Genomic DNA, 23446 nt, shown 5'->3' with positions numbered 1-23446 from the left:
CACACTGGGCATAAGACTGTTCTTACTCTTCCCTTGTTATCCTTTTAACACCTACTGTGTGTGTTAAAAGGCGCCACTAAGGCACTTCACCTAGGTACTTTATATAGGTTATTCCCTTTAACCATTACAACCACTCTAGGAGACAGGCATCGTTATTTACCTGTAGTTTGTGCATATGTAGCTCAGGGAGATGAAACCCCATGCATGTATTTCCACAGCTAAGAGTGAATGATAAAATTCATCATGTTCGTATCTGCCTGGCTCCACAGCTTTGTTCCCTGCTCTGCACTGTACCTTAAGTTCCAATAAGACAAGAACTGAACCTCATTTATATGACTCTAAGAAAAACTCTACACACAAAGCGTAGAGAAATTAAAGTGTTTTACATAGTGACCTGCTACTAAGAGGGTCTAAATTCAGAACACTGCCCTACCTACAAAAGCATTCATTTTCTTAAAAAATACACTTCCTTGAGATATAAGTTACAAAGCACAGAAATACACCTATTCAAAATACTCCTTTCTGGTCAATTCCCACTTCTGACCCAAGGCAACCACAGGTGTGCTTTCTATCACTATAAATGGGATGTTTCCTGTCATTGCATATTAAGAGTCCTAAAATATGTACTACTTTGAGTCTGGTTTCCTTAGCAGCATGTTTTTTGGGAGTCATTCGCGTATTTGCATATATCAATAGATCATTCATCTTTATTGCTGAGGCGTATTCCATGGCGGGGATGTATGAGTTTATCCATTCGCCTGTCGAGAGGCATTTGGATCTTTACAGTTTTTGTTATTACAAACAAAGCTGCAATGAAATTTTACATACGAGTCTGTGTGGAACTATGTTTCCATTTCCTATGGGTAAGTAAGTAGGAGTAGAACTGGTCATATGGTAGCTGCCAACGGTTTCCCCAAGCGGCTGAATTGAATCACTTTGTATTCCCCAAACGGTAGGAATTCAAGCTCCTCTGCATCCTAATACTGGATATTGAAGGTCTTTTTAATTTTAGCCGTTTTAGCGCGTGCTAGTAGATATTCCAATGTGATTTTAAGTTGCGCTTCTCTGATGCCTAATGATATTAAGCATTTTTTGCTTATTGGACATTAGCATATCTCCTTTTTTGAAACATCTGTTCAAATCTGTCAATTTGTAAAAACTGCACTGTCTTGAGTTGTGTAGTGTTCTTAATATCCTGGATACAAGTCCTCTGATAGAATATATTGGATACTATTTTCTCCTTGTTTGTGACCTGTCTTTTCATTTTCTTAATGGCATCTTCCAAACAGCACAAGTTGAAAAATGTAAGTCAAATTCAGCAAACTTTTCTCTTATGGTAACTGCTGTTACCATAAGTATGTAGGGATTTTCTAGAGATCATTTTTGTTGCCCATTCTAATTTGTCAGATAACATATTCTGTATGATTTCAATGCTTTGAAATTTGAGATTTGTTTTCTAGCCTAGCATATGGTTTATCTCATTAAATGTTCCACATGCACCTGAAAAGAACACGTATGCTGCTGTTAGTATATACATGTCAATTAGATCAAAATGACTGATGGTGTTGTTAAAGTCTTCCATATCCTAAGAAATTTTCTGACAAGTTGTTCCATCAATTACTCAGAGGGCAGTGCTAAGAATTTTGTAATTGTGGATTTATTTCTCTTTCAGTTCTGTCAGTTTTTGCTTCATATATTTGGAAGATCTGCTACTTTGTACATAAATATTCAGAATTATGTCTTTTTGACCCCTCTGGTGTTTCTTCTGAATGCTCTCAGTGTTCAATAAGGTCTCTCCATTTGGCTAACTGGAACTCAAACATTTCTCAGACATGTGTGAGCTCTGGGAATTGTTCGGCTTATAGATTCCTGGTAATTATTCTTTCCCTAGTAGTTTTTGCCTGGCCTTGCGGAGTTTCACCTTGCCTATGTATAGCTTAGCATTCAACCAAAGATTCACAGCCTGTGAAATTTCTGGAGCTCTTTCCCTGGAAAGCTTCTTCCTCTCTCCTGTATTCTGTCCTGCAAATCCTAGCTTCTTCTGGTTCCCAGCAACTGATCCCTATCTCTTCAACTAAGCAAGACCCCCATGTTCTGCTTTGGTTACTCCTCCCTGAGAGGCAGTCTAAAAAGTGCTTCCAACAAGAGGAGAGTAAAGACTATTGTATGGTTTACCTTATTTATGCCCCTCCTCTGAGGGATTACATTCCTGAGTTACCTATTTCCCAACACCTGAAAACAGTTAACTTACATGTTTTATCCAGGTTTCAGCTGTTTGCAATAAAAGGAAAAGTCCAGTCTTAGTTACTCTGTCACTATCGGAAACTGTTCCCTTATCGTTTAGGCAGTAACATAAAGATTAAGCGCAAAGGATTCATGACAGAGCAAATAAAAAGCTAGAGTAGAAAAATGCAATGGACAACTATCTCAAAATATTTCTTCTTGATAATCCTAAAAAGTTGGGATGAGGCAATCACATTCATAATTATAGACATTTACCCTGTATTTATTATTATTGGCTCAGGCACTATGTTAGATGCCAGAGATACAAAGTTGAATAATAAGACAAGGTCTCTTCTCCCCAGAAAGCTCCTAGGCTATGAAAAAGATAGATTTTTGTAAAAACTACAGTGAAATACTAACATTATGCTTCACTCTTGAGGTTTTTTAGCTGCTAGTCTTTATTTGTAAAGTGCAGAAGTTTTAGAAAGAATCCATTCTTTGCAGTTGTATACTACTGAGAACGAAACCCAAAGAACCTTCCTTTAAGGTGTAAGCTTTCTTTTCCAATTTTTCCCTGCTATGAAGCACAGAGGCTAGGGGACTTCGTTTGGAGGATGAGAGGGGAAGGAGAGGAATAAAACAAGTGGTAGGAAGCACAGAGAGTGAGAGGGTAGCATGTGAAAGCTGGCTGGATAACTCCCTTCACCCCATCCCTGCTGACAATGCACCCAATTTGTTAAAAAGTCAATCAAGGAGAACACTTATACTAATTATACCAATTAACAGTACAATGATATCTGGGTGCTAAGAAGTAAAATGAGTATGGCACAATAAGAACTGGTGTGAGCCTCAAAGAATCAATTAATTGGCAAAGACTCTATAAAGTGGAGGTTTAAGCATATTTTGAAACTTAAAAGGAAGGTTGTTTTTTTTTTTTTTTAAAAAGCACTGCAAATCTGAAGGGAAAATGAACACTATGAAAATACGATAAAAGGAAAAATAAGCGAATATTAGTACGTTATGAAAATATTAAAATGGATTGGATGAGTGGGGACAAAGACAGCTAAGTGGCCTAGTTTGAGAGTGGGCAGAACTTTAAAACAGACGCAAGGATCCTGCTATTGTCTTGAAAAGAAATGGTGAGGCAATGCTTTAGGGTAGAGAAATTTCATTCTGGTTTGTTGATTATATTCTCTTTGAGAAAGCTGACCTTGGAATCAGAGGCCTTACTAAATTGGAAATTATAGACAGTTGAAAACACACATTCCAAAACAGAATAATGTAATGGGAAAAAAAACAATGGATCATTCTTTAATAAAATATTTTGAACAATTAGTTAATGGGAGAGGAGAAAAGAATATTAATAAAGCAAAAACAGGAATATATTTTTGTTGAAGAAACCAAAGAATAAAAAATTTAAGCTTAATTATTAACCCAATTTTTCAAAGCAAAGTTTAGTTATAGTATACAAGAAGAAAATACTCAAATTCAAAGAATTTCTTCCTAGTTATTTTTCCAAGTCAACGTTTTAAAAAAAGGAGGCAGTGGGGCACCTGGGTGGCTGAATCAGTTATGCATCCTACTCTTGATTTCAGCTCACGTTGTGATCTCAGGGAACTGAGATGGAGCCCTGCCTCAGGCTCCGTACTTGGCAGGGAGTCTGCTTGAGATTCTCTCTCTCCCCCTCCCCCTCCTCTCTAAAATAAATAAATAAATCTTAAAAAAAAAAAAAACAGGCAGAGGTAAATAAACAATGGGAATCAAAAAAAGCAAGTTTTGTCAGTGGGTGTGTGACCTCAGGCAAATACTAACAAAGCCCCTCTTCTGTTTGTTCTTCTATAATGCCTCTTCCAAAACACATGTTGTGATGACTAGGTAAGGTAACACTGGAAAATGTACTTTAATGTAAACTATTATTAGAAATACCTTGCTGATTCTGGATCCAAAATCAGGGCTTCTATTGCATGAGATATCAGTAAACAGCTCTGCTGCTGTCTGGATTAACGTTAAGGTTATACATGAAAATAGAGAAATCCATGTAGGCTTTATATTACCTATCACGCCAAGATAAGGATTCTATTTTTAGTTAAGGTAGCCATATGTTATCAAATCAACTGGTTTGAGACTTCATTATTTTTTTTCCCTTTTAAGGGATATATGTTGTTTATAATAGTGATCCTTAAATTCTGTTCCAGGAAGAGTACTTTAGAGGCTCCCTAATGTGGGAAGGGGGAACCAAGCAACAGGTTCTGTGATTCAATCACAGAATTTGTTCTCTTCTGCTCAGATGTAGGAGTTTTGGTGATACAAGTTAAAAGCAACAACAACAAAAATGGTCTGTAGTTACCCCAGAGGTTCTTAAGCTGGGGCTCAAGGGATCTGGTAACCCTCCTGGGACTTAGTACATCCGCTGGGGTGTGTGAATAAATGCATTTTGTAGAGGAAAGGGTCCATAGCATTCACTAGGTTTTTACTTAGAAAACCAAAATGCCAAGCACTACTGATTTACAGGTCCCACAGCTTAAAAACAACGTCTCTCTTCCCTCCTTTCAAAACGGATTTGAGGCTGCTAATCAAATATGGAGAACTCAAAGAGGACTCAGGGAACCAAAGTGACAACTAAAACTACAGATCACTAATAAAGGTGATGGGAACCAGGGTTTTCACCATGAAGAAGACAGCGGTGACAAAGGAGAAAATGGTTTTCTGGTGGGAAAATGTGTCGCCTTCTCCACCGTAGCTCAAGTGAGCACCGAGTATGTGTGCAACACTGGTGGGACCTGGGCTTTGGACGCTCTTCCTGGCGGTGGAGAAAGACCACCACTGGGTCACTTTTTTCTTTTTTTTAAGACTGGTTGAAGTTAAAAAGTAAAATTATACTGCCCATACTAGATTTCAAAAGGGAAGTTATTCATTATAATAAATTTGTAGGCTTATCTAAATACACATATTTTTAGTTAAGCATATCTAAAGCATTTACTCTACATTTAAAAGAATACTTCCAAAGAACAAGAAAGACTGAAGCAGCTTAGGATACAGTTCCACGTTCCTCAACGTTGCTGAATCAGCATCGAAAGATGCCTGATAAAGATCCCCATACCGGGAAGCAAGGCTTCGGAATTCTTCCATGGACTGTTTCATCTACAAAGTAGGAAAAGTATCAGTTATGAAGAATATGCTATTCTACAAAAACCAAAACATACAAAAAAAACTATCCTCAAACAATCAAATCAAAAAAGTAGTTCAACCCTTTTCACTTCCAGTCCATTCATGCCTATAAACCTTGTTAAATAAAATTAACAAAGATGATAAATGAAATTCTAAATGTTCACAAAATTATAATAATAACGCATATGACACACAGAAACAAAAAGCATTGCTTTTTCAGCTGCAAGTTCCACTAAAACAATTAATACAGTTATAAATATGTAGAATCTAGTGAGACATCATCAGTCACTTTGTCATTCTAATAAAACAGCAGCCTGTTTTTGGCAAGACAGATGAGTTAAGCATTTGATGGTTAATGTCCATGAGTCCAACAGCTGATCTTTAAATTTCAGAATTTTTCATCTCACGACTAACCTCAAAAACCTCTAAAGTGTAAATAAAAACTGCACTGAAAATGAAGTTAGGACACACCTGATTGGAGATGCGACCACACCTCTGAAGGTCATTCCCTAAGGTCATGGCAATTGTCGTGGCAATTGCAGGTGGGGGGCTTGTCTTGAGGCTATTACAAGTACAGATAAGTTGAGAGAAGGCTTGTAGAAGGTCAATCCTGAGTTTTACAAATTCACACTGAAAACTTAAAGGATTCAGTGGTGTACTGGCAGCCTGGGGGAAAAAAAGATATATATAAGACAAAGTAAATACAATAGCCAGGATATTATCATTCTTCCCAAACCCCTCTCCTCACCACCTTCCTACTCTTCTAACCTGAAATTCTCATCACTGGAATCATTGACAGGATTTTTTAAAAGTTGGGAGGGGGGAGGAAAGAAAGATAAGGACAGGAAAAATATGGTGCTAGACAGTCACTGTTAAAAAAGCACGTTGCCTCATGGCTGTATTTTTCCACTGTGAGCCCAGATTAATTTTAAAAAAGAATTTCTGAGCAGACACGTTAGATCGCATGGAAAGGCTACCAAGGAAGAACAGGTTATAACACACAAGTAAGTTTCAATGAGGAGGAGAGGCTTCAGGGCTGAGTCTTGGACAGCAAAGAGTAGCATCAGCTAGGTAGACGGGACAGGAATGTAAGTCAAGCCCGTGTGGGCAGAGAACCAGGACCATCTTTAACTACCCAGCAACTACTCTGGCAGAAAACTTAGCATGGTGCTTTCAACAAAAGGCATACCAAAAATTTGCTAAACTACAATAAACGGAAGCATAGTGAAAATACTTTTCCTCTCTGACATGACCAGCTTAAAACATGCTGATGCCCTTTGCTCCTGAGATACTATCTTACACTATTCTTTTAGTGGGAGAGCAAGGCATTTGACTTTGGGTTTCTAGAAGTCAGTTACAGTATTACCATTTGGCCAAGTATTACATATTGACCTTAGTGTACTTCTCTCTACTTTTAAGTGTCAAATGGTAAGTTTTGTTATTTGGTAGCATTCATATTTTACTCTATGAAATAATTAGCCACTCCCTATATCCTTTATAAGAACATACACCTGCACTAGTATCCTTCTCAAATTGCAAGGTCCCTGATGATATATATAAGCTACGTATAAATAGAGCTGGACAAGCCAGAGGTAGTAATTGCACTCAATATATTGAATTCTGTGGTTTTCACACTTTTAGGATGTCTGTTCTAACCATAAAACAGCACAGACTAAGAGATTAAAGAGAACATTTTAATTGCATTTAATTCCTTAGAGATTTAATTTGCTCTTATAAGAAGGTAGATCTGCCCTATAAGCGCTACCTGCTATTTTTAATGTACTGCTTGTCAGTAACTTTACAACGGTCAGGGATACAAGTCGGTGTATATGATACCGTTCTATAAATGCAGTACAGACCCTCTGACCAGACAAAAACCCTGGCTATCTTGTCCCAACATGCATTACAAAACTGAAAGAGAAGCAAGATGTAGTTATAATGACGGATTTACTGCAACTCTGGATTTGTTTTTGAGTATTTTATTGATGATAGAAGATGGAAACTCTGGAAGTGATCGTGCATCTTGGATTGTGTTACGCTGTAAGAAAGCAATGCTAGATATAGTACACATGTTCAAAGGAACATGGAGAAGATAGGTTTGTCATAGAGGCCAAAGACTTTAAAAGGTAGTATCATCTGTAAAAGAAAATGTATAAGAAATAAAATTTAGATTATAGCAGTATGAATAATGCCAATGAGAGATTAAAAAAAAAGGATATTACTTACTTTTCTTTGTATTAGGCTAAAGCTTAAACACAGGTTGGGAATCTAAGGTTAGCAGGTAAAGCAAAAATTGTATATAATCAGTATTACCCTTGAAACTTCCTCAGGGAGGAATTATTTTCAATGAATTCAACACAGGCAGGTGAAGGAGCAACAAACTCAGAGCTCTCCCTAATGCTCACTCTTGGGTATCAGCTAATTGAGAAAAACTACCCTCACTATTTGGATTGCTATTTTGCTTCCCCGTTATTCAAATAACTATTTTTCTCTTCCTTTTTTTCTTGTTCCTTCTTTCTTTCTTTTCCCCAAACATATAAAGTTAAATCTTTTTTCAAAGATTTATTTATTTATATTTTAGAGAGAGAGTCTGAAGGAGCACACATGTGCGTGCAGGTGGGGGGGCAGAGAGGGAGGGAGAGAATCTCAAGTAGACTCCCACTGAGTGCAGAACCTGATGCAGGGCTTGATGTGGGGCTCGATCTCATGACCTTGAGATCATGACCTGAGCTGAAATTAAGAGTCGAATGCTTAACCGACTGAGCCACCCAGGCGCCCCAAAGTTAAATCTTTGTTAGGCATGCATGTAATGCCACTTCACCGAGCTTCTGACATGTAGTACATATCCAATTTTCTAAATGGAGATACTTAAAGAAACCAACATGGCTGATAAGAAATTTACCTGGTGAGCTCAGTTACAAAAAGTATGTGTGTGTGTCTGTGTGCGCACAGTGGTAAAGAACACACGACAGCCAAGAGTAAACCATAATGTAAACCATGGACCTGAAGTTCCTGGTAACCATTATTCTACTTTTGTTTCCATAAATCTGACTTCTTTAAGTATCTCATATAAGTGGAATCATATAGTATTTATCTTCTTACAACTGGCTTATTTTACTTAGTATAATCTCAGCTTTTGAAAGAATAAGCCAAGCATAAAGCAATCGTGGACTAGACTGTTTTAAACCAGCCTTCCTACAATAACAGCTGTGAAAACGGAGTACAATATTAAGAACACATATTTGAAAGCACCAAAGAGCTTATTAAGGCAAAAAGGATTTCGAAGCCAAAAAATCATGGAGATGGGAAATGCAAGACTGACACTTGGTGACATTTTCTCCCTTGAGATGTTTGCTAACTTGGAAGCTGCTCCTGAGAGTCTGAGGAGCTGAGCAGAATTTTCAGCAGTCTTATAAGACTAGGAGGGGGCTGAGGAAAACACTTCAGGCTTTTGGCTGTAACCTCAAAAGGCTATGCCCCAGGAATTAGGAGAACCCAAAAATACACTGGCCTTCCCAAGGACTGAAGCCTAGCTTTGAATCAGTTCAGTCCTTGGTTGGATTAAGGTAATCTTAGCCTAACTGCCTGCCAAAGGCAAAAAAAGATAGATAAGGCTCTGGATGATGTAATCACTATAATTTTTCATCCACATTGTCTAAAACCAAATAAAAAATAATAAAGCACACAAAAAAGACAAAATCCTCCAAAGCAAGAGGGGGGGAAAAAGCCAAAGATACAAGCTACAATAGATCCAGAAAACAGAACATCAGATACAAATTTTTAAAAAAATCTATGATTAATATGTTAAAATAAGTTAAATGACAAGACATAGAATCCTGGCAGAGAACTGGAAAATATAAAACAACCAAATGGAAATTCTGGAACTGAAAAAAAAAAAAAAAACCCACAATAAATGAAATTAAGAACTTAATGAATGTGTTTGATGGCAGATTAGACACAATGTAAGTTATTGAAGGGGGGGTGCCTGGGTGGCTAAGTCGGTTAAGTGTCTGACTCTTGGTTTTGGCTCAGGTCATGATCTCAGGGTCGTGAGATTGAGCCCCACATCAGGCTCTGCATTCAGTGCAGAGTTTGGTTGAGATTCTCTCTCTCCCTTTGCCCCACCCACCCTTTTCTCTCTAAAATAAATAAATCTTAAAAAAAAAATTACTGAAGTGGAAGACAGGTCAGAAGAAAACACTTAGAGCTAAGAATAGAGAGATGGGGCGCCTGGGTGGCACAGCGGTTAAACGTCTGCCTTCGGCTCAGGGCGTGATCCTGGCATTATGGGATCGAGCCCCACATCAGGCTCCTCTGCTATGAGCCTGCTTCTTCCTCTCCCTCTCCCCCTGCTTGTGTTCCCTCTCTCGCCGGCTGTCTCTATCTCTGTCAAATAAATAAATAAAATCTTAAAAAAAAAAAAAAGAATAGAGAGATAAGTGGATGGGAGAAGCAGAAGAGAATGTAAGAGATAAATGACACATGGTAAAGAGAGTTATCATCGTTGTATCTGGAGTCTCAAGTGAGCAAGAAAGGGACAGAAGCAATAGCTAAAGAGACAACGACCAAATGTTCCAAAACTGATCAAAGTCCTCAAGCCACAGATTCAAGAAGCACTGTGAACCCTCAAAGATAGTCATAATGGTAAGAGTATAAGCTGGAAACCACCATGGGCTACTTTGGGCAGTATTAATTACAGTCGAACCTAAGTGTATCTCATGACACAGCACTACCATCCTGAGGAAATGCACACCTATACCAAAAGATGTGTGTTAGAGTGCTCACAGTCAAATTACTCTTAATAAGCCCAACCTGGAAATAACCCAAATGTTTCCCAACGATAAAAATGGATAAACAGATTGCTTTAACAGTCATCAAAAGAATATCACAGAGCAATGAAAATGAATGAATTACTGCAATATGCGACGACGACAAATGAATGACTCACACAAACATAAAGCTGAGCAAAACAAGCTGGAATCACAAGAATAGTGTGTGATTCCCTAACTAATGACAAAAAACAAGGCAAGACTATAGTTTTAGAAATCAAAATAGTGCTTACTTCTGGTGAAAAGGGTGAAGGGGGCATGAAATGGGGAAAAATTTCTTAAAAAACAGAAACCATAAAGGAAGAAGGACCAATAACTTAGACCACTAGGTCTTACTACTAAGAATGGCTGTTCATCAAAAGATAGAAAATGGAAAAAAAAAAGTGTGCTACAAAATTAGATGATATTTACAATTCATATGAAACCTACAAAAAATTAGTATCCAGAACATATAAGGAACTATTATATTTTTTTCCTAAAGATTTTATTTATTTATTTGAGAGAGGGAGAGCACAAGCAGGGGGAGCAGCAGAGGGAGAGGGAGACAAGCAAACTCCCTGGTGGGCAGGAAGCCTGACAGGGGACTCGATCCCAGGACCCTGAGATCATGACCTGAGCTGAAGGCAGACACTTAACCATCTGAGCCACCCAGGCACCCCTAAGGAACCCTTATAAATCAATAAGACAAACAACCTGCTAGGAAAATGAAAAAACTTCAACTGGCAGTTAACAGAAAAAAACCAACACACAAATGGCCAAAAATGAAACAAATATTTAATTGTTTCAAGAAAATGAAAAAGCAACTACTGAATAGGAGAAAATATTTGCAAGTCCTATATCTGATAAGGGGTTAATATCCAAAAAATATAAAGAACTCCTACAGCAATCTGATTATAAAATTTGCAGAAGATTTGACTAGATATTTTTCCAAAGAAGACATAAAGATGGCCAACAGGTATATGAAAAGATGCTCAACATCACTAATCATCAGGGAAATACAAATCAAAACCACAAGATACCACTTCACACCTGTCAGAAAGTCCATCATCAAACAGACAAGAACAAGTAAGTGTTGTCAAGGATGTGGAGGAAAGAGAACTCTGGTGCACTGTTGGCAGAAATGTCAATTGGTGCAGCCAGCATGGAGTACGGAGGTTCCTCAAAAAAGTAAAAATAGAACTACCATACGATCCAGCAATTCCACTTCTGGGTACTTATCTGAAGAAAATAAAAACATTATCTCAAAAAAACATATGCATCCCCATGTTCACTGCAGCATTATTCACAATAGATACGGAAACAACCTAAGTGTCCATCAACAGACAAATGGATAAAGAAAAATGTGGCGCGTATATATAATGAAGTATTATTCATCCATAAAAAAGTGAAAATTTGCCTTCTGCAACAGCACAGATGGACTTGAGGACCTTATGCTAAGTGAAATAAGTCCAATGAAGACAAATTCCATACGATCTCACTTATATGTGGAATAAAAAAGAAAAAAAAAACAAAAACCCAAAAAACTTCAAGCTCACAGATAGAGAATAGATTTGTGGTTACCAGAGGTGGTGGGTGGGTGAAATGGGCAAAGGGGGTGGAATGTATAAACTTCCAGTTATAAAATAAATAAATCACGGGGATGTAGTATATAGTATAGGAGTATAGTTAATACTGTACTGAATGTTTGAAAGGGGCTAAGAGAGTGGATCTTAACAGTCCTCAGCACAAAAAAGAAAACCTTTTCTAACTATGTATGGTGACAGACATTAACTAGACTTATTGTAGTGATCATCTCACAATATATACAAATATTGAATCATTGTGCTGTATACCTGAAACCAGTGTTATATGTCAATTATATCTAATAAATAAATAAATTAAATGTTTAACTGAATTAGTAATTTGAGAAATGTCAATCAGAATGTCCAGAACATATCAAGTGAGGGGGAAAATGTGGAGCAACAGGAACTCTTACACACCGCAGGGAGGATTATAAATTCGTAAACCACTGTAGAAAGCCTCCCGGTATTAGCCAGTCAACTGAAGGTGTACATAACCTCGAAATTCCACTCCCAGGTAGTGGATTAGAGCAGAATCTCGTAACAGAGCAGGAGCGTCTTGGGCATTTCAGGAGATTAAGCAACTTTAGCCACTGACCGTCAAAGCCAGTAGCAGTCCCCCTTACCCTGTGACAGAGAGAGACATCCGCACACACTTCTAAATTGGAGCAAGGGACAGACACACAGCTTTGACTGAGGTCTGCTGCCCTAGAGAAGGGTTTTCATTCTCAGTACACCAGTTACATTCTTCATTGACGGGAGGGGCCTGTGCATTGCTGGATGTTTAGCGGCATCTCTGGCCTATACCCACTAAATGCCAGTAACACCATGCAAATCATGACAACCAAAAACATCTCTAGACATTGCCAAATGTCCTCTGGAAGGGCAAAATCATCCCCAATTGAGAATCACTGTCCTAGAAAAAGCTTTACATATGTGTATCAAAAGATACGTATAAGAATGTTCATAGCAATACTGTTTTTAAAAGCAAAGCCCTGGAAAAATTAAAATTTCCATCAACACTAGAATGGGCAAATAAATTGATGTATATTCCTATGATGGAAGAATATACAGCACTAAAACTGACCTACAGCTTCATGCAACAAGATGAATGAATCTTAAGAACATAATTTAGATAATCAAAGCAAGTTGAAGAAAAATAGGATTCCTTTTTATATAAATTCAAAAACAACATAAAATAGTACACCTTGTTTAGAGTTCCAAAAATGCATGTTAAAATTATGAAGAGAGGCAAGGGAATGGTACACACAAGATTCAGGATGGTGATTGCCTTTGTGGGGCAGGAAATGGTATACAAACATGGAGGAATATGCATGAATTTTAGAGGCAATGGTAATGCCCCATTTCCTAAAGATACTAGGTATATTTGGACATTTGTTGTGTTTTTTTAATATACTCTCTATACTATACATGGAGATGTTTTACATATTTACTATTTTAAAATAAATAGAAATGGGGCATCTGGGTGGCTCAGTCAGTTAAGCATCTGACTTCGGCTCAGGTCATGATCTCAGGATCCTGGGATCGAGCCCTGAGACGGACTTTGCGCTCAGTGGGGTCTGCTTGTCCCTCTCCGTCTGCACTCCCCATCCCATCCCTCACCGGCTCAGGCATGCTCGCGCGCTCTCTCTCAAATAAATAAAATCCTTAAAAAATTAAAGTAAATACAATTAACAATCCACCATGGTAGGCAGAATGCTAAGGTGGTTCCTCTAATTCACACCGTCCAGTATCCACATCTTCAATAATCTCAGTGTGGATGAAATCTGTAATTTGTTTCTAACCAGCGGAATACAGCAAAGGCGATGAATTTGGGGGATATAATTTAGATCCTTAATGAAGTAACTTTATATCAATCAAAAGGAAGATTTTTCTGGGTGGAACAGTCTTGAAGGTGAGAGATTTTCCTTCAGGCCTTGAAGTTTCCACAAATTCTAAAGCTGTGAGGAAATAAATTCTGCCAGCATGGGTTCAGAAGAGGACCCTGTGCCTGCTTGAGCCTCAGGCAAGACTGGCCCCAGCTGACGGTGTGACTGCAGCTATGACAACATGAGCAGAGGACCCAGCTAAGCCATGCCTGGACCTCTGGTTCATGGACACTGTGAAATAATAAATGGGTGCTGTCTGGGGCGCCTGGGTGGCTCAGTCGGTTAAGGTCAGACTCCTGATTTCAGCTCAGGTCATGATCTCAGGGTCATGGGGTGGAGCCTCATGACTGCTCTGTCCTCAGCAGGGAGTCGGCTTGTCCATCTCTCTCTGCTCCTCCCCTGCTCCTATGCTTGCAGGCACTCTCTTTCAAATAAATAAATAAAATCTTTAAAAAAAGAAAAAAGGTGGTGTCTTAAGTCACTAAATTTGTGGTAATTTGTTACACAGCATAGAAAACTAAAGTACTTTTTACAATTTTTATTCTTAAGTAGCAAGATAACTCTATCATTAATCAGTGTTGGGAAATTAGACACCCAACGTTGCTATAGGGCCCCCCTAAGCACAGAATTTGAACTTCTCCTGTTTAGTTTGGCTGAAGCAGGTAAAAAGCAGAATTCTCACAGTTGTGCAATCTCACATTGGCTCATTCATGTGGCAGGAGTAGAAGGTCAGTCCATGCTCTCATATCTTCTCAGTTACAAAGACACAAAGCTACTGTCAAATCCACATTTGCCAAATGAATGATTAAAATAAATCTTTATTTTTTTATTTTATTTTTTTAAAGATTTTATTTAACAGAGATAGAGACAGCCAGTGAGAGAGGGAACACAAGAAGGGGGAGTGGGAGAGGAAGAAGCAGGCTTCCAGTGGAGGAGTCTGATGTGGGGCTCGATCCCAGAATGCCAGGATCACGCCCTGAGCCGAAGGCAGACACTTAACGACTGAGCCACCCAGGCGCCCCTAAAATAAATCTTTAAAAGACCCTGATGGTATAGTACAATCAGAAATGTGGTTAAGTTCCAGAGGACTTATGTAAGAATCACACTGCCTTCCTCTCTACCTTACTCTCAAGTAAAGAATCATTTCCTGATTCTGTTTTTTTTTTAAATATCCTCAAAGCAGTGCCTGGCACATAGTAAGTGCTTATAGTCTGCTGAATAAAAGAATTCCATTTCAAAAGGAGATGATGTAAGGCCCAGTAACCTGCCTTAGGTCATAATATGTTAACCAGAAAGGAGATCAAGACAAGAGGTTTCTGTCAATTGAGGATTTACTTTCTATGTCAGAATTCAGTCCTTAATTACTGCCAAGCCTCATTAAATACACATACCACACAAATCATTAAAAGACTATTAAATATTCAACAAGATTTTCATAATATTAATTCTATCTGCTTCGCTGCTCTGTGCGTTTGTTTCACAGTTCCAACCATTTACTGTACTGAATGATAAAGAATTTCCTGCTCCACGTGAACTAGAAAATGAAATAATTCCTCTGATTGCAACCAACAATTGTACCTTTTGATTTTCTGAGGCTTTTATTAGCCTGATATAGGCAACAACACTCTTTTCCCAGAATAATCAAGAGGAAAGATTCACAGCAGGCAATGCTACCCTTTAAGATGGAGAGAAGCCATTCCTACATTCCTGTTTGAAAACAGCAGCTGATCAATTCTAGCCGACAAAAAACTGTACTTCAAAAGATATCTACCCACAGTATTCTAAATATTGTCTCTTTTATGACATCTGTTTATTCTTTATTCCGCTTTGGAGCACTTCTTCCGGGATGGCCCACCATTAAAAATATTTTAGATTATGGGATAAATGTATATAAATAGGTACCAAAAATTTTAAGTTTCCATCTAAATATATACAATTTTAAAAGCTGTGTGACAGTACCTACAAAATGTTTAATGTTGATTATATAAATGTTTTACTTTTTTTTTTTTTAAGATTTTATTTATTTATTTGAGAGAGAGAGAATGAGAGAGAGAGAGAACATGAGAGGAGGGAGGGTCAGAGAGAGAAGCAGACTCCCTGCCGAGCTGGGAGCCCGATGCGGACTGGATCCTGGGACTCCAGGATCACAACATGAGCTGAAGGCAGTCGCTTAACCAACTGAGTCAGCCCATAAATGTTTTACTCTTTTTTTTTTTTTTAAAGATTTTATTTATTTATTCGACAGAGATAGAGACAGCCAGTGAGAGAGGGAACACAAGCAGGCGGAGTGGGAGAGGAAGAAGCAGGCTCATAGCGGAGGAGCCTGATGTGGGGCACGATCCCATAACGCCGGGATCACGCCCTGAGCCGAAGGCAGGCGCTTAACCGCTGTGCCACCCAGGCGCCCCCATAAATGTTTTACTCTTATTGGGAAAATAAATCTTTGCATTAATACAGAAAATGCTCATCTTGGGTACAGGTCCTTACTTCGGAATAGAACTAATTTCAAGGAAACATAAGAAATGTTAATGGTCTAACTTTCCCGCAACCCCTTTACTCTCTTGGCAGAGAAAACAAGAATAGTAACTGGCTGACTCTTAATTTAGAATAGGAGGGTATCACAGAGGGGCAAAAAGTGGGACAGTAGCATCCTTGACAATTTCTTCTTTATCTACAAAGCAAGAACTCAAGCTTCTTAGTGAGTAGCTGTCACCCATGAAATGGGTTGTGGTGGGGTTTACATTCAATCGTTGGTTCTGACCCAATACCTCTTATGAACAGGAGTCTAGAAAAGGAATATCCTATCTCTTACTTACCCTTTCTGCATGGATTCAGTAATCTACCTCAGCTGTGGTACCTGATACTTGATAAAAACAAAATGATAAACTTCCATCAATTTATGAATATGAAAAAGTGGGGGAAGGCTTAAGCATACCATGTCCTATTATTTAATATTGTTAAATGTATTTATCAGCAGATTTTTCAATGTGTTCAAATAGAATAACCACAAAGAAAAGCGAGACCATTCTCACACAAGTCATCATCACCAAAGTTGAATCAAGAGGACTTACTGTTAAGGAAGCAATCCCTTTGTGGTAGAATTTTAAAGATTCGGCAATGCAAGAAAGTGCTGAACTATAGTTCTCCTCCTGCAGCCCGGTGAGGCACTGTTCTGCATGTGAGAACTCCTTCAGACTATTCAGCCAGAAGTAGAAATGTTCTGAGGCAACCTGAGTCAGCAAACTCTGATAGAGCTCTCTGGCCATGTCATGGTTACCCTGAAAGAGGGGGTTGGGGGGACATGATGAGGTTCTTACATTTCAGTTGGCCAATGAGGCAGCTGAAAGACAAACTCAAACCCTTGGATAAGTTTTAACAACTATTCCTCATATTATAGGATTCTTTAAGACTCGTTCTAAGTATTTCTTCAGAGAAAATATGCTGAGCTGCTTTTATGTAACAGAACACCTTTCGTTCTTTTCTAAAACAGTTCCAAAGAGAAAATAAATGGAATTAACTATAACTCAGGTCTAGAATTTTAGCTCAAACTATGGAAAGTGTAAACCCTTGTGTACGTCATTCTGTATGAGCTGTTTAGTGGGGCGGGGACAGGCAGGGAACTCCAGCAAGTTCCCTGAAGTGATTATCAGAAGCACTGCACCTGCCTCTGGAAATGACTGGGGGAGGGAAGCCGTTGGGGAGAATGTGAGTGCCACTGAACGCCTGGGGGCCAGGGATGCTCAATACCCTGCAGCTGCTGGACGCTTGGGGGGGGTGGGTATAACAAACAACTGTCCTGCCGCTAGAGCTCCTCCCCTATTTGAGAAACACCGTAATACAAGAACATGTATTACAATACCTAGAATAACGCTCCTCAGACTTTGCTCTCTGGACTTATATCCAAAGGATTTCTATACTACCCAAGCTCTGTATTTCCTCTCCAACAAAATAAAAATTGGTAGGCTTTCCATATGGCTGAGAAGGAACAGCATACACCTGCCCCCGTCTCCAAGTAAGAATGACACAGCTGGGGGGAGAGAGGGAAGAAAGATGTGGTGTACTGAAAATGGAGGACAGAAGTGGTGGGTGGGAGGCAACTGTGGATATGAAAGTATAGGGCAAAATGAAGTGGCACTAATAACCTTCGGCCAGAAAGAGCTCCTATTTTTGGAATTCCTGTGGAACTTCCCCCATAACAACATACATACCATTCTGAAACTAGAAAAGTTAAAAACTAGGTCCTTTCTATTATCATCTTTCAATCCCATGACTAAAACATACTTCTATATTTATTTTCAGGTTTGACTAGGGTAAGAATCACACAATCTAAGGTTTGCCATTTTCACCAACCCGGGTCCTCGAGAAAGATAATACATACCATTCTGGATGCCTGTCTGGCGATTCGGTAAACAGTCCATCCATTGGAGACGCTTTCGAGCTGCTGTTTAATTACTGCCTTTACTTCAGCAGATAGGGCTTTCTGACTGGCCACAAAAATCACAGTGGCCAAACTCACCTAACAATGAGCGAGAAGTAAGAGAAATAAGCAAAACACGTAATTTTATCCAATGTCATAGATGACTTTACACAAAAGGGAGAAAAACTAGAGCCCATCAAATAGAACAAAATTTGTTTTCCTTTGGTGTTTATTAATTTTCTGCTTTGAAGTCATTAAGCAATTTATTCCACTGCTCAGAGCACTTTTACAATAGCAAATAATTAGAAACAATGCCCATAAATACAGGTAGGTAAATTATGATGTAATCACACAATAAAATATCATATAGTAGAGAAATGGATAAACTAGAGATACACTTATCTGTATAGATGATTCACACAAAATAGGCAAAGATAGACAACATGCAAAAGATTTCATGTAGCAAGATAACATTTATATAAAGTTAAAGATATGCAAAATAATACTGTTTATTACTTAGGATATATTCTAAGGTAATAAATGTATAACATGCATGGGAATGATGAACACAAATTCAGGATAGTGGTTACCTCTGGGAGAAAGAAGATACTATAAGGGAGGTACACAGGGAAGTACAATTCAACTAGACTGGGAATATTTTTCCCTTAAGCTAGGTGATGGATGCAAATGTTTTCATATTACTCCTTATGTTTTTTGAATATTATGTTTCATAATTTAAAACTGCCTCATAATTGTACTAACAAAAATGGGATAAAGAACATTAGTTGAAAATGTCATTTCAATGAAAAATAAACCTAACTGCTTTTTAGTATTCTGAGGCTAAAGGTCCGTATATATTATGAAAACTGTATGATGTCATTCCCATGACCACTGCCCCTTGGTCATCAGGGTAACCTTTCCTGATAGGAATGAGACGGGGGCAAGCTTTTATACAACGCCCCCTGGAGGATAAAATATAAAATGGGCTTGAATATAATAAAAAAAACATTAAAAAAAAAAAAAAAGAAATCTCACTTTGTTTTTCTGGAAGTCCTCAATTCGGATGACCACAATACGGAGGGGCCAACTTAAGGCTTACATCTCATTTTTGCTTATTTATAATGAAGCCTACTCTCAGGCCTGGGGAACTTTCAACTAAACATTATTATATAGCTTCTGTGCCTTCTGTTTCTAAGCACACACCTTTCCCTAAACCTAAACTGGATTCTAAACAGCTAAAGAGGTCCTGAATTGGAAAAAAGGAATTTGGGGTAATCTATGGTCACTGTTAATCATTAGGTCTTTAACTTATATTTTTGAAAGTATAAAACAGGGTCTAGTTCAATATTTGCTTTATGTAAGAAAGAAAAAATTTTATTTTCACTTTGTAATAAAATAAAAAGATCAGACTGAAGGCTTTGCTACACTGAACTGACTTGACAGGGCTTAGAAGAAGGCAGTTTTAGATCTGAACTAAACAAGAGCTTTGTCAATCAAAAGTGGAAATAGTCAAAAGCTATGGTTTTGGAACCAAAAGAATGGTTCCAATTCTATTCTGACTTCAGCATATTCTTGGTCTTACATAATTATTTTAATCTTTTTTTTTTTTTTTAAAGATTTATTTCTTTATTTGAGAAAGAGTGAGCAGGGGGAGAAGCAGAGAATCTCAAGCAGACTGGGCAATGAACATGGCGCTGACACAGGGCTTGATCTCACGATCCTGAGATCACGACCTGAGCCGAAACCAAGAGTCAGATGCTTAACTGACTGTGCCACCCAGCTGCCCCAATTACTTTAATCTTTTTAAGTAAAATCAAACAGTAACATTGACTTCCTAAGGTAATTCCCACGAAGTAATTCCCACTAGACCAGATTTATTCATCCCCAGTAGGTTCAAAAAGTGGCTCTTTACCAGAAGTTCTTGTTGTTTGTCTGTGGCTGATCGTCCAATCACCTTGTAGAGCTCCATGAGGTCCCCAAGCATGCCGTCGCCCAGCACCGGCAGCTGCATGGCAATGGCCGCCAGGCAATGGCACATCAGGATCCGTGCGGCATCCTGAGCGCTGTGCAGCTGGGTCAGCAAGGTCTCAACCACTGACTGGCTAAGATGAGGCCTGCCCTTGGCCAACTTCACCATACAATTTAGAGCAATCTGCACAATGAGTAGAAAATGGACCCGTTATACTTTGAAGGTATTAACTGAAGCTTTAAAGAAAGAACTTTGTACAGTCATTAGGAAAAATCAAGGAAAAAGTTTTTTGTAGGCATAACATTTTCCTTCATAAAAAATATATGGCATATTGAATCTTATTAAGATCTACAAATGTGCCATGTTTAAAATGAAAATAAGTCAGGACTGTATATTAACCACTCACTTCAGTCTAAGACTATTAAAAAAAAAAAAAGATTTGAAGAGAAAATCACAAGGCCGAAGAGGCAAAATACACGCCAGATGGGATCTCACCATACGGCACTTTTCATTGCTTTTCAAAAATTGCTTCTAAAGTATGGTTTGCAAACTTAACCTATGCCAGCATCGCCCAGGATGCTAACAAAAATATAGATTCCCAGACTCCACCTACTCCAAGCTTAATGGATTAACTTTTTTTTAGTATTTGGGTTACTGACAGTTTGAAGTTCAAAAAAGGTGTCTTAAGTGACTCTTAAGCACACAGAAGTGGGGAAGAGGCTTCTAATTTTCTCTCTTACTTCTCACCTGAAATCCAAAAACCAATTGGCTTTAGAACTTCTATTCAGGCCAGTTAATGGCATCGACTAATATCCCAGCCACCTGACCCAGAAACCAGAAGTCCTCTCACCTTTACATAGCCAACTGACTGCTAGACCAATATCCACTTTTGTCCAATATCCACCTCCTTTCCATTCTCTCTACCGCAACATTAATCTCTCCCTAATTCCAGATTCTTAAAAAGATGGGCCCATTAACCCATCCTTCACAGTACAGCCATGTAGCTTTCAGTATGAGTTAGGAAGACACAGTGATGTCTTCAGAATCTGACAGATCCAGAGCTGAAGATCAGCTTGCCCTCGATTAACTAGGTATCTTTCAACAAGTTATTTTATCTTTCTGGATCTTAATTTCCTTATAAGTATTAAAGGGGGAAAATTTCACTAGATGGGCTTTTGTAAAGAAGGAAAGAAATATATATACAAGTTGTCAACAAAGTTTGCCATAATAAAAGACACATTTAAAAAACAATAATTACAAAGAAGGTCACAGCATGTCCATTACTCTAAAATTTTATTATCTCCTCACTACCTATAGAAACAAGACAAAGTTCCTTGGCATGATATTTGATATCCTCCATGACAGAGCTGCAAACTCTTTTTCCAATCTTATATATTATGTCATCCAGCCACAGTGGGTTATTCACCATTCTTCCAACATAACAAGTACATTTCTGTTTTCATGCCTTTTGTCACAGTGGTCCCTCGGGTTCAAATGATCTTTCCTCAATGCTGAAATTCTACGCCACCTTTCAAGGATTATGACATCTCCTTGTTCAAGCTTTGATAACATCCTTAGTTGAAAGGCATCACTCCCAACTCTGTCTTCTCGTTAGAACTGCACTTCTGTTTGTACTACCAAGGAACTCAGTGCATTCTGCTAGCTATTCTAGTCCCTTAGATAAACGTCAGTATCCTTCAGATGGGGAACTCCTCTAACATAGGGACCTTAGTGACCATCTACGTGGTGCTGTCCAGTGTTTTATTGACACCTACAATTGGTGGGGAAAGGATTTGGTTTGTTTTCTTTCTCTCTTTCTCTTTTTGAAACTTTTAAATAAATGTATTTCCAAAGGGAGTCTGGAGATGAATCATTTGCTGAACATACGTTGCCTACTTCCCACCTCTCACCAGTTTTTATTTAATGGTTTTAATATCTTTACTCTTCATCACTATGACATCAAACCTTTCTTTAACATGCTAAAACAAAGTCATGACTTCCTTCAAATCACACCTTAGACAAGCTAGCGTTCTTATAATCTCCACTGTCTACCTAATAGCTTGTACTTCTATTAAGCCCACTTTTCTTAATTAATTTTGTACCATCACAAACTACATTTTGTATTTCACTCCAATAAGAGTAGTCTCATTTCACATTTTAAAGGTATTAAATATCTCTAGTGTCTAAGTATCTTAAATATAATAAAAAATATTATAATAAATCTTACATATCTCTTATCAGTGTCACCTCAGATTATAAACTTCCTGAAGTGCAGGAGCTCTGCCTATTTCACTTGGCTTTATATTGCCTAGGAGCTTCATATGTATTTACTACAACGTAATAAACACTGTCAACTGATGGCAAAATAGGCCAAAGCTCAGATTTTTACTTTGTCTATCCTTCGGAATAGCAATGGTCAATATGATAGTTTTGAAAGTGAAGATCAAGGGCAAATGTTTGTTTGAGCTGGAGCTGACAAACCACTGACTTTTGGTCAACTCCCACCTGGTTTTATAAATAAAGTTTTACTGTCACACCACCACACTGCCTATCTGTTCCCTCTTACACACAGCCGAGGGCTGCTTCGTCCTACAGCTGCAGAACTGAGTAGTTGTGACAAAGAGTATACAGCCTACAAAACTTAAAACATTTACTATCTAGTCCTTTATAGAGAGATTGCCAATCCCTAATTTAGGCAATAAAAACAGGCATTATATTAAAATAAGTGACATTTTCACCTTTAAAGTGGCTTGAGCACCTGGACTATCATCTTGACTACAAAGTACCAGAAGGGATTCCAGGCCAAAGACAGCATCTTGTTCCAGTGCCAAGAGGTCTAGAGGAAAAACACTAAGTTTTACAGTGGTCAAGTAGAGAAGATTAAACACACACACACACATATACACACGCACACACGCACACACGCACTTAGAAGAAAAAAACACTAAGGAGTCGAAGATCTAAGAAAGCTAACCTTCCTGAAAAAGTACACGTGTCATTACTTCTGAAATGTAAAGGCTATCCTCAGACTTCCATTTTTCCACTACTTTACGATTCTAAAAATATATACATTACATCAAACTAAAAGGCTTTTCTGCACAGCAAAGGAAACCAACAACAAAATGAAAATGGGAGAAAATATTTGGAAATCATGGATCTGATAAGGGGTTAATGCCCAAAATATATAAAGAACTCATATAACTCAATAGCAAAAAAACAAACCATCTAATTAAAAACTGGGCAGAGGACCTGAAGAGCCATTTTTCTGAAGAAGACATCCAGATGGCGAGTAGGCACATGAAAAGATGCTCAACATCACCAATCATCAGGGAAATACAGATCAAAACAACCATGAGATCACCGCATACCTCTTAGAATGGCTAGTATCAAAA

The 23446-nt window shown here is 38.3% G+C and overlaps 1 protein-coding gene across 4 annotated transcripts in view; it reads right to left on the bottom strand.

Annotated features, from left to right (window-relative positions):
• The window catches only part of INTS7 (integrator complex subunit 7), an 89266-nt gene that overhangs the window by 10608 nt on the left and 55212 nt on the right, over window positions 1-23446 (bottom strand). For all 4 annotated transcript variants that reach the window (XM_034666893.1, XM_002917180.4, XM_011222263.3 and 1 more), the window contains 7 exons: window positions 22793-22890; window positions 19998-20237; window positions 18047-18184; window positions 16740-16946; window positions 5863-6057; window positions 5261-5364; window positions 4150-4218 (listed from right to left, as the gene is read on the bottom strand). In XM_034666893.1, coding sequence (XP_034522784.1) covers window positions 4150-4218; window positions 5261-5364; window positions 5863-6057; window positions 16740-16946; window positions 18047-18184; window positions 19998-20237; window positions 22793-22890 — 1051 coding nt within the window. The remainder of the gene's footprint in view (window positions 1-4149; window positions 4219-5260; window positions 5365-5862; window positions 6058-16739; window positions 16947-18046; window positions 18185-19997; window positions 20238-22792; window positions 22891-23446) is intronic.

The sequence above is a fragment of the Ailuropoda melanoleuca genome, chromosome 8, assembly GCF_002007445.2.
Source record: "Ailuropoda melanoleuca isolate Jingjing chromosome 8, ASM200744v2, whole genome shotgun sequence".
NCBI classification, from domain to species: domain Eukaryota; kingdom Metazoa; phylum Chordata; class Mammalia; order Carnivora; family Ursidae; genus Ailuropoda; species Ailuropoda melanoleuca.
The sequence above is the reverse complement of the archived record's forward strand: the minus strand, read 5'-3'. Positions and strand labels throughout refer to the sequence as shown.